This window comes from Patella vulgata, chromosome 3 (genome assembly GCF_932274485.2).
Source record: "Patella vulgata chromosome 3, xgPatVulg1.2, whole genome shotgun sequence".
NCBI classification, from domain to species: domain Eukaryota; kingdom Metazoa; phylum Mollusca; class Gastropoda; family Patellidae; genus Patella; species Patella vulgata.
Window position 1 is genome coordinate 71061385 of NC_065881.2, and position 12873 is coordinate 71074257.

At 33.0% G+C, this 12873-nt stretch overlaps 1 protein-coding gene across 1 annotated transcript in view; it reads left to right on the forward strand.

Moving 5' to 3' along the window:
* LOC126814200 (rotatin) overlaps window positions 1–12873 on the forward strand; it is a 31366-nt gene that overhangs the window by 17022 nt on the left and 1471 nt on the right. The window contains exons 26-43 of the mRNA XM_050539199.2: window positions 136–237; window positions 763–921; window positions 1105–1212; window positions 3230–3398; window positions 4195–4256; window positions 4386–4443; window positions 5156–5336; window positions 5937–6160; window positions 6913–7053; window positions 7404–7574; window positions 8532–8720; window positions 9411–9508; window positions 9674–9751; window positions 10096–10222; window positions 10482–10690; window positions 11156–11309; window positions 11856–11978; window positions 12511–12614. Coding sequence (XP_050395156.2) covers window positions 136–237; window positions 763–921; window positions 1105–1212; window positions 3230–3398; window positions 4195–4256; window positions 4386–4443; window positions 5156–5336; window positions 5937–6160; window positions 6913–7053; window positions 7404–7574; window positions 8532–8720; window positions 9411–9508; window positions 9674–9751; window positions 10096–10222; window positions 10482–10690; window positions 11156–11309; window positions 11856–11978; window positions 12511–12614 — 2457 coding nt within the window. The remainder of the gene's footprint in view (window positions 1–135; window positions 238–762; window positions 922–1104; window positions 1213–3229; window positions 3399–4194; window positions 4257–4385; window positions 4444–5155; window positions 5337–5936; window positions 6161–6912; window positions 7054–7403; window positions 7575–8531; window positions 8721–9410; window positions 9509–9673; window positions 9752–10095; window positions 10223–10481; window positions 10691–11155; window positions 11310–11855; window positions 11979–12510; window positions 12615–12873) is intronic.

The window sequence follows — 12873 nt, forward strand, 5'->3', positions numbered from 1 at the left end:
TATTTAATTTCTATATTTTGTAAATTCAGAGGGAAAATGTTCAAATTCAAGACCATTTTTTCCATACATTGTTTTTATTCTGTTCTATCTTCTAGTCTTTTGTTACGTTTAATAATATTAGTTTTAATGAAATAGGATTGGCAGAAGAATTGGTTATATTCACGTCAAGGTGCAGATGCTGTAGGTGAACCAGGGTTAAATTGGATGTTGACATTATGGGCATATCGGGATCCAGAGGTTAGACAACTTTTATAATCTTCATTTATGTCTTTCACATTTCTTTAAACTATATTATTAGGAAATTTGAATTTGATTTAAATCAGTTGTAGCAATTCCTATATCTAAAATATGTTGGCATCGACAATAAATTTGTAAAATTAACATGTACTCCTTTGGATAGCTTACTTTAGGCTATTGAAATTTGTGTAAAACTTGAATTGCCCAAAAATAAAAAAAAATGTTTCATGTACATACTTATTTGCATTCACACACACTCCTCACACACAACCTCATACCACACACATACCTACTTGAAAAATGTAACAATCAAGATGTTGCTTATCTATAAAAACAATGGATTGTGGAGGAACTATAACCTCCAGACTTGGATTAATCAGATTTAAAACAGACACATCACTTCTGTTCGCCAAGTATATCTCATCTTTTGTTGCTGACAGGGCTACATGCTTAACAAGCGATTTATCCACAATGAACCAAAAGCTGGAGATAATATTTATTGTTATATATTTTTTGTTTGTTTAGGTGAGAGCGGCAGGATTGGGTATAGCCATGTCACTGACGTCAACAGAAGCGGGTCGCATTATGATGACATCAAATTGTAAACATATACCAGGGGGTATCTGGGGAGCTGCTTTCACTATTTTATTGAACCAATCAGAATGTAGTATTGTTCGCCAACAGGTAAGTTATTAGTTCAGATTTTGTACTAGCACAAGTAGCATTATTCTTTAACAATTTATTGTTTCATAAAAAATGTATATTATATAAATTCAGCATTGATTTTTATTTCCCATCTCTGTATTTCCTCTTCTTCTATAGTATTTTTATTTACCATCTCTATATTTCCTCTGACTTTTATGTTAGGCTGCCATGCTATTAATTAACCTAACATCACAGACAATGCCTAGTGGTAATTTAGAAGGAGGACAAACAATGTGGCAAGGACCTGTTGTTACTGATGAAGAATTTCAGGTAATGTGTTATACTTGTTTAATTAATAACAATGTATGATAGTCCTCTATCCAATAGTAGTTGACAGTGATGATATTTCACATTGATATTTTAAGAAGTAATTATCGTGCTAGGGTCAATAACTGTCCAAAACAAGGCAGCATGAAATATTTAATACCTCTTTATTATAAAAAAGTTTAACAAAATATTCAGTTTGCTGGATGAGATTTTTGCAGATCTATGCTGCTCCCTTTGTAACAAGCTACTGCCATCTTTGTTTGCCATGAACCAATTGATAGGCCTCTTTTAAATCTGATTGAAACCAAGCCAAGGATATTTATCTAGCATTGATATTTTTTGTTTTCTGAATTAAATGTTAAATAATTAATCTGAGTACATATTAGCGTGGATTAAGCTGTGAGAAATTTGTTATTTTCTGACAAAATGCAAATCATGCATCATTGCTGATATATTCCATTATATACTATTCAAAAAAAGTAGGGGATATTTGATTTTTAAGTGTTATTAAAGTCACCTAATAAAACTGACGAAGAAACAAATGACAAAATGAAATGAAGTTCACATTCATCGATTTATTCCAAATGATCGTTAGACTAAGTAAGGCACAGACTGACCATTATAAGGGTAAAATGATACCCGGGGTCAAACAGCAAAGTTACCACAGCATCACAACCAAGTCAGTAACGGGTAAATCCTCCTCTGTTTGCCAAACAAGCATTGATCCGACGTGGCATACTCCTAATGAGATGTCTAAGGTCATTTTGGTCCAGATTGTCCCATTCCTGTTGCAACGCAGCAGCAAGTTCTTGGACATTGGCAGGACGTTGTTGACGTTGACGTAACCTCTGTCCAAGCATGTCCCAGACATGCTCGATGGGGGAGGGGTCGGGACTCAGTGCTGGCCAAGGTAATGTGGTGATGTTCTGTTGTTGGAGGTAACCTGTAACGATCCTGGCCCTGTGACATCTTGCGTTGTCATCCTGGAAGATGAAACGGCGGCCATGACGTCGTGCGAACGGCACAACATGGACTGCCAAGATGTTGTCCCGGTAGTACTGGCCTGTAACACGCCCTGCAACAACATGTAAAGCCGTTCTTCCAGCAAGAGTGATGCCTCCCCACACCATAACAGAACCACCCCCAAATCGATCATGTCTGATGACGTTAACGTCTTGGAAGCGCTCGTTTCGACGACGCCACACCCTCCTACGTCTGTCCAAAAAATCAACAGTGAACCTTGACTCATCTGAAAACATCACATTGCTCCAGCGTCGATTATCCCAGTGTTGACGATCCCTACACCAACGACGTCTTGCCTGAATGTGATGATCTCTCAAACAAGGGATCACGCGAGGACGTCGGGCGCGAAGGTGACCCCTATGCAGTCGATTCCGAATCGTCTGGCCACTCACTCTCACACCAGTGTCTGTTTGAAGACGAGCGCTGATCTGATTTGCTGTGATGACACGATTTCTCAAGGCCAAGGTACGGATAAATCGATCCTGGGCTTGAGTTGTCGCCCTTGGTCGACCTGAGCGTGGTCTGTCCTGTACAGATTGTGTATCACGGTATCTGGACCATAGCCTGCTTATGACAGACTGAGAAACATTCATCGTCCGCGCCACAACCGCCTGTGTTGTGCCGATCTGTAGCATGCCAAGGGCACGTAACCTTTCATTTTGGGTAAGCCGACGCATATCAAAATTTGTTTTCTGGTCACTAAAACAATTAAACTGATGTTTCCACCCTGGAATTCAATGCCACAATGACTGTAACATTCAAAGTCAGAGTCGTGCAAATCTTGGGTTGGACCCCCATGATGATCCCAAGCATCACCTGCATTCCATGCGGTAGCTATTGGTGCGTTTGGGCGTCACATGTAACTGGAAATGTTTCTTCTGTTAGGTTCTATAGTGACTTTTTTCGTAGTCATTTGCATATTTTAGTATTATGCCCCCAAAATCAAATATCCCCTACTTTTTTTGAATAGTATATTTATATGTTTTGTTTAATATAGATGACATTAGTTGGACTACCAGCTCTATTAGCTTTACTACATCATAGTCAATTTTATCAACAAATGGTGGTATTATTGTCAAACTTTTACCCATATGCCTCAGTACAGACAGTATCTGTTGACATGGAAACACAGTTACCAACCAATGAATCAGAAGTTTCCTCTTCAGGTATATACACTATAATACACCATCAATTAATACACCGTCAAGTAATGCACTATATGGTAATGCAATATAAAAGTAATACAATATAAAGTAATACACTATAAAGTAATACACTATAAAGAAATACAATATAAAGTAATATGATATAAAGTAATACAATATCAAGTAATACACTATAAAGAAATGCACTACAAAGAAATACAATATAAAGTAATATAATATAAAGTAATACAATATAAAGTAATACACTGTAAAGAAATATGATATCAAGTAATACAATATAAAGAAATACAATATAAAGTAATATGGTATAAAGTAATACACTATAAAGTAATACAATATAAAGTAATATGGTATAAAGTAATACAATATCAAGTAATACACTACAAAGTAATACACTATAAAGTAATACACTATTAAGTAATACACTATAAAGTAATATTCTAAAGTAATGCACTATATAGTAATGCATTTTATATAAAGTAATACACAATAAAGTATATAATACACTATAAAGTAACACTATAAAGTAATACTCTATAAAGTAATACACTATACAAATTGGAATTCTTTACCTGTAATTAAGTTGTATTGATGTTTTCTTGTAGTGTTCATAAAAAAATAAAAATTTATAAGTTGCCCATGAAAATAAAAACATGTTACATAAAATGTCAGAGACCCCAGAAAAACAAAATCAGTGGGTCAGAATGAAACCAATTTGTTAGAAATATCTGTGAGTAAAAAGTGGCTACCTATAGATATAGTAAATCCTAAAACCAAGAACTATATTTGTTTTCAGCTGGTAGTACAACTGGTACATTCACACCATTTTCTTTTGCTACATCCCAACATTTCAGTCATGTAAGTATTTTCATTATATCTATATCTATATCTAAATTTTCTAAGTTTTAAATCAGGTCCTGTTGGTTTTGAAAGTCTAACCTGTTCTTATTATATATGTATAAAATTAGTCATCTTTCTCTTCTGTAGCGTTCTCAGCATTTATCTATTGGAACAATAAGTAGTCCTGAATCTACTAGGTCTTATGGTAAGTAAGAATTATATGATACTTGCCTTAAAAATTGATGATTTAAAATAACATAATACACAAGACAATTATAAATATATTTTGTTTTTGATTTGTTCTGTTCATTAATTATAGTTAGGGATAGGACAAGTAGCTATATTAATGATGGGGGCAAGAATGGCGGTGTGACTCTTCATGATAAATGAGAGTACACAGATTGGATAACAATATGATGACGGTTGACTGCAACTGCACTTGTAGTAATTTTACGCATCTCAAATAGACTTTGAGCACACAGACAATGATCACTAAATCAGTATTTTGAATAAAGTTATTAATTATTTTTTTTCAATATCACATTCAAACCAGTCTCATAACTAGATGGGCGATTTTCTATAACCCTGTTGTGGATGTCCATTGACTCTACTTGTATCTGTAAGACTTGACTATAATTTATAGTATAATTCTGACACCAGCCTTATTGTGATACTCATGTTTTGTCAAATTGTGCTTTGGTAATGTTTTTGTATAATATGTTACATAACTGTTATTATGAATTTCTTTTACTATTAAGCTGGGCCTTATATTCATGAAAAAAATATTTTAAGAATAAAGATGGTTCAATGCACAATTTTTAGCTCTTAGTCTTATCCAATGGAAAGGCTGCATTCGTAAAATCTTTTAGTTTAAGTTTTCTTGAATAAGGCCCCTAATGTTAAATTGTACACCACAGGTCAAGGTGAAACAACAAGTACAATAAGTCCAGAATCTGGTGATTATATAGCTGAACATAGTGTTGTTACTCCATGTTTGGTTACCGGGGTAACGAAACTTCTACGCAATATAGTTATATTAGCTCCAAAAGATACTTTTGAATGTTTGAAAAGAGATTCTTTTATACAGATATTTCTAAGGTGAGACATTAGTTTTTATTACAGAACATTATAAAGGAAATAGAAAATATTGAAAGCATTAGTTTGGTGTCATATGAATGGTTTTTTTTGTATAATTTTGTATGTGTGTCAAATATCATTTTATCTTGAATTGTTCTTATCTTGATTAATTTGAATCATAGACTAGATCAATGGTTCTGAACCTTTTTTCCACTCACCAACCCCTTCAAGGACATTAAAGTCCCACCATAAGAGAGTGAGAGAGAAACGGGGTTTAACGTCCACTCGACACTAACTATGGCATTTCGGGACTAACACATGGTTCAATTGTATATCAATAATTCGCTAGCGCGTAGGGGTCTTTAGCAGTGGGAGGAAACTGGAGGACCCGGGGATAACCCACAAGGTTGGACAGGCGACCCTACTCCTTGTCACGTACAACCAGGGAATCGAAACCACGTCAGTTGACTCAATGACAGACCTTATGGTACAGCGCGCACGTGCTAACCATTCGGCCATCCAACCCCACGTCACCCCATAAATAGTAAAGCTTGAATGAAATCTGAATAATGTACAGAGTTATGTTATGTACATGAGATATATTTTTTATATTTATTCTAGTATGTTAGATATATCAATAGTTCAAGCATTATGTAAAGATTTACAGAATGGTACCACCTGTAATCAGACGGAGTTAGTTTTACGTGATTTAATACTCATGTATGATGGGATAGTTGATCTATTCCGTGTGTGTATTGTTTATGATACACCAATCAGAAATGATATATTGAATTGTTTAGAACCACTACAAGCCATAGCGTCTTTATTATTACTCGAATGTGAAGGTATGTTAATTTTGCAATTATGCATTATGAATTTTGAACACAAAGTTCAACAAACGGTATTTATTTCTAGCCTACACCATTGTGTACATTGAAACACATGCAACATCCTTATGTTCTTATTTATATTGAACACACAGGACTATTCCATCAGATGTTCTGGAATTGTTTCCCAAAAGGAGCTTTGGATACCAAAACAAGAAACTATTAACACCAGTCACCTCAGCTGATACATGTCCACCATGTTTTATCATGTCACAATTATACTCACATGACATATGTTACCATGACTGTCAATTCAGAATGTTACACACACACAAAAGCTTACCACCTTCGATCCCATTCAAATCCCTAATTTCTCAAGAAAAGGCTATAAAGGATAAGTTACACACTCACAAAAGAGCGCCACCTTCGAGCCAATTTAAATCTTTAATTTCATCAGACTTTAGCGAAAACCTGGATAGTTATTATCAATGATAATTATCTCCATAATTTGTAGTGTGATAATCTATGAATGGTAAATTTCTCCATACTTTATAGTGTATAACACGTGATAATGATAATTATCTCCATATGTTGTAGTGTATAACATGATAATCTATCAATGATAATTATCTCTATATATATGTTGTAGTGTATAATGATAATCTATTAATGATAATTATGTAAATACTTTGTAGAACATGTTATTTATAACTTGTACCAGTAGAACAGATTCTAAACATGTGATAATCTATAAGTTTATATATTTACAGGTAGTACAGATATCTATACTTGTTGTTGTAAATTATGGAGAACTATTTTTACTTTCTTCACCAATCTACTACAAATTCAAGGTTCTACAACTCTTCATTCACTGACTTCTGTTTTCACAAAACTCTGGCCAGCCATAACAGGTATTTGAAAGTTTGGTTTGAATTTATCACACAGTTTCAGATAGTTGCATAAAACTTTTACACAAGATGATTAATCAGTTTTGTTCACTATAATATATGAAACTGGTGATGAGTTGTAAAATTCTTACCTAATATTTCAACAAAACATGTTGAAAAGTCGTATGATAGTTCTTTTAGTAAAGATATAGATTTAATAGTATCATATTCTACATGGGTCAAAAGATCATATCTAGTATATTTTACGAAATTTATTAGACTATAAAATTATAATCGGTAGAAGTCATATCTGATCAGGGTTTGTTTAGAAAAGAGCTAGATTAGATAATATTATATGATGAAACTATTTTCAGATTCATGTATGGGTATAATACAAGTTCATGTAAATCAAACACAAGATTTATATATAACATGTTTAACATTCCTGGCTGTTTTATTCTGTGAAGAGGGGAAAAGATTTTATAGATCAGCTGAATCAGATGTAATAACACTCACAGAACTACTAGATCAAACATCTAAATCAAGTAAATATCAATCATAAATTTCATTATTCTTATTTTGGATTGGGTTTCACAGTGGGTGGAGTCTTTATTGATATCTATCACCGTTTCCACAACAGATTTGACCGTATGTGATTTGTACGTGAAATGGAGTAGTGTTTTTTTTTTGTTTCCTTTCAACTTTGATAAAGAACTGTGTGCGAAAGTGAATTATTGAAACTAATTAACCATGGAAAGTTAATGCCGAAAAAACCCAGTCACAATTGTTCTAGACATATTTTGCTAATGTGCCCAAATTCAAGAATAAACATCATTATTCCACAGATTGCAGGAAACGGATTGTCAAATCATAAAAGGCTTTAAAGTTTAACCTGAAGAACCCACTAAAGCAAAACGTTTAATGTCTTTGGTTAAATGCCTTTAACATGTTGCCAGATTATGATGTCTATATAATCCCTGTTAGTCGTGTCGTGTTTTAACTCTATTCCCTTTCTGACAAATAAACCTATGTAATAAATTTCACTTCCAGTAGATACTGTGTAAGATAAAAATTTCCAATAGTCACAGGCACTGGTTTCATGTTAATGGTCAAACCATTTCATTTATTATATTGGTTGATAGACATTTGGGAGCCGTGTTCTATCCCGGGGTTGGTTGCAAAAGTTCTTTAGGATTTTCCGGCGTGGTTCCCGCTTATCAGTGATGCAGGACGGAGGTCCTGGAAAGGACAGTGCCTAATCATTCGGATGTGACGAAAATCTGAGGATCTGTGTACAAGTTGGTGTGCACATAAAAGAAGCCTTGATAGTTGGAATTCAATTGGTGTCCGGGCAAAATTTCTCGCATAGCACATTATATGGTGTATGCCTGTCTTCATTAGCCCAGTTGGTGTAGGCAGGTAGGACATCAAACCCCCATTTCATTTATTCATTAAGATTTTCACAATGTATATGCAGTCATCTTTGTTGTTCTCTATTCCAGAAAAATTTACCAAAGAAACCAGTTTACAATCCTGTGGTTCCCGTTTATGTAAAGTTTTGATTGGTTCATATGAGCTTAATTCAACAAAACCAAAAGATTCCAACCAATCAGGCGAAAGAACATTGATTATTAATGTATTAAAGTCCCTACTTGTGATTTGTCAGTCAGCTAAACAAACAGCATTAGAAGGTAAGTTGTAATGATACTCAAGATTTTCATTTAGTTACTGAGATAAAAAAAAAATAATTCCTTGAGATATTGATATGCTGTCTTGGAATTATGTACCACAAGGTATCCATTGACATAAATGGCCTTAAATATACAAATAAATGTCAGAATGTAAAGGATATTTAAATGTCTTCCAGTCCGAACCCAAAATATCAAACTGATCAGAAACGGCTAATAGGATTATTAATGTGGTTATATATCAAAATTAAGAAATTGTGAGCTATTGTTTACTATAAGTGACCTGATGAATGTGACAGCTTATTGATAAGGTCACTCAGAGACTTTTGATTCTGGAAGACTGAATTTGTTGTCATTAACGGGCTGTATTTCTTAGAAAAATTACCACAAAGCTTCAGATAGTTTGCACAGGTCTAAAATACCATTGAACTTTCCTTTCAGAATTAACCAATTTATTCTCTAAAATATACCTAAGACAGCTTGTATAAACCATTTGTGTTAGATGAGCATCAGTTTATTAAGAACTTTATTCCATATTTCTTTGACCTCATCAACAATGAAGTGTTATTATTCAGTAATATCTTGATTGTTTGCTTGAATGACATATTGAAAGTATTTTCTCATCAAAAGTGGTATGGAGCTACTTGATTCAATCAAAAAATTGTTTATCAATGTTAAATTTTATTGTTACAGATGGCTTAGCCGAGACTCTCATAGAGAATATAAAACAGTCACATTCAAAGTTGATTTTTGAATCGGTACAACCTTCCAAAAACACTATACGGAAAAAGGTACATATTTTCACCATAGTACCACATATTATTGATTGTTAATAACTAGTTTAAGATTGACAGAAATATGTCTATAAAATATAATTCTGAGCAATTGGTGATATTAAGTTACTTTCCTTGAAAAGCAATAAAATGATTAAAGATGTGTATGAATTATCTTTTCAGGAAGATCCAATTATTCAGGAATTGGTTATGACTTATGATCTGCTGAGAAATTTTATGTGCCAAAATTCTGATGTCAAGGTAGACTAATTAAACTGAATCTATTTACAATATTCTATATTTCACAAAAGAACTTTAAGGTTCTGAAAGCAATTTAGACCCTTATGTGGGGGACAACTCTTGTCAAAGGAATGTGACCGAACAGTTTAGACTAATGAGGTTTGACTGAAGTATCATAAACTCCACATCTTCAGTTTACTAAAAATCAATGCTGGTGTCAAATTTTTGAGTATTAAAACAGAGAACATGGAGACAAATACACAGCATATAGCTAAATATTATATATGAACAGAATGGAAGTAGAGGTTTTAAACAATATAATTATTTATTAATGAATTTCTTATAATAGTTATGTTATATTTCAGACTGCATGTTATCACAGTGGGTTAAGTTCCGTCTGTCATAAATTATGGGCATGGTGTCAAGTTGAACCTACTTTGATGTCAGCCATGTTGAATCTGCTTACTACATATACAGCTCAATGTTCAACAGGTAAACATTGATTGTTTTTAACCAATAGTACATCAGTTTTCACTGCAGCAAAAACTAGCTTCAGATTTGATGTTCAGATAAGCCAGTCTATTAGTTTGCTGCAGTAGTTATCAGGTCACACCTTATGCTAAGCAATAGGCCTAGATTCTTTAGCATGTTTTCTCCTTGTGTATGCCCAGTTGGTGCAGAAAAGTAGGATGTTAAACCCCATTTCATTCATTCTTTTGATAATATATTATTTTGATACTGTATTTTATAGCAACCAGTTCACTAGCATATACCAGTCCTACTGGAATATCATCTGCTATACCAGGCAAATCACCTTTATCATCTAACTCTTTAGTACACAGTATAATTAAACTAGCTAATAGAGAATTAGAGAAAGATATGTCTACTATTATTAAAACTATATTTAGTCTACTATGTAATATAGTCATGTCAGCTGAAGGTAGAAACATTATGTGGAAGGTATGTATATATTTTATTATTTATTTTTTAAGTCCTCCTAAAATTAAAGTATGCCTTAATTAAAAAGATGTGAACGTCTGTACCAAAACTAAACTTATTGAGGTTAAACCAAACCCCAGATATTAATTAATATCCGAACGCTTTTGGGCATGGGCATAAAAAAATTTCTTGGGGAGTAATATGTAATAAATCTGCATCACTGTGTAAGTTTTGTGCCTAACTATCTCACTTGCATTCTAATGCATGGTCATTGCAATAGATCACTTCAGTTTGGATTTTTCTGCTTTCTGTTTATTCACTGATAAGCAGTTCAATCCTGCAACTGAACATACAAAGGAGAAGATTTGTGAGTTATGTCTGTGTTCTCCCAATTTAAGATTTACCATATTGAATTGACCTTTAAATTGGCAGTAAACCATTGATGTCTCCCCAGGTTATTATTTTACATTTTCTTTATTATTACAGTGTAATATGTTGAGTGAATTTACTCAGCTTAATCCACAGAAATCGAAAAAACAGAAACCAAAACACAAACAGTATTTAGATGTCTTATGGTTAGATTTATTAGTTAATCTCTCTTTTACTACAGACGGACAACAAATTATATTTAAAGTTAATGGTGAGATTTTATTCATTGACAAATATCATATACTTTTGACATTATATCATTTTCTGTATCATAGTTCGACCACAACCTTTAGTTCCTTGTTACTGTGTCGTTGGGAAATAGTGCATGTATTTTCTCAAAACCAATTCTGTTAATTCCTAGAAAGGTGACACTTGAAGATGAAATCTTATACATATTCCTACCAGTCACAAGATCGAAATGTTCTCAACTCTATGTTCTTAACTGTGTTTATTCCACAATTGATACTGGGACTGTCACAACATGTTTCCTGTGTTCTGATTTAATATTTGGCAAACAGAACGCAACTATTCATTTTGAGTTCGTGACGATTTTTGACCTGTCCAGTCTTAAGGTTAAGTCAATGTGGTTGGGTGAAAATGAAAACAGTTATTTGTGTATATTGATTGTCTATCATTGATTATTTGTCATTGTGTATATTGATTATTTATCATTATGTACATTGATTATTTATCATTTTGTGTATATTGATTATTTATCATTGCGTATATTGATTGACTGTCAACGTGTATATTTCAGGTGCTATTGATTTATTGTTAGATTTTGTTGAACATGGAAATCAGAAATGTTCTGAACTATCTTTACTGATTCTACGTAATCTGTGTTGTCATACATCTAATAAACCTAAGTTATTAGCTAATGGTAAGACTTTATTTTATTAAGTATTATCAACTGATAAATTGTTTAAGCGTCATTTAGTAATGGAATGAGAATAACACATGATAAAGACGAGACAACCCTTGCTGAAACATTGCTAGAAATACACTTCTGTAGTAACGATATAATTGTGCTGTGTGTTATTATCAACTGTTTTATCATATGGACAGAAACTTAATGGTCCATAAATATTTGTAAATAAATATTTGTTAATACAGTATAATTAAACAGTGCTATAGAAATTAGAAGGCTTATGGAAGATTTAATGTCTGTGATATCAGCCTAGGTGGAAGCGAACTTTAAACTCGACAACAACAACATAAAACATTTCACAATAAATAGAAAACTAACATAAAGTTAACTGCGGTGATTCAACTTTATATTTCTTAGTCAAAGTGTCATGACCAATGTATTAATTTTAGATTTGTTGTATACTATTGTATATCCAATAAATGCAGTATTACTGTTATTTAAAAGATTTATAAAATGATAAATAGAAATTTGTGGTTAATTTCAGAAAAACTCATCCCCTATATACTGAAGGTAATAGAAAATGGAGGTGGAAAAAATCAACGAGTTGGCACGTCTGCTCTTTGGGCTCTTATTTATAATAATCAAAAGGTAACATAATCAGTTATTTAATGAAATATTGCAATTTAACAATTTAGATCAGCCTAGAAAATGATTTCTTCTAACAATTGTGTGGCCTTTTGGTTTTTGGTGGGTTTTTTTTAAACCACAGTGGCTCACTATCATGGAGGTCCAAGGTTCAATGCCGTTTTGGGCCAAGAAAGTAATCGACTCACAAGTAAATATTTGTACAAACATGCAGTTGATGCATGATCCAAAAAACATGACCAATATTTCATTTTATTAATTT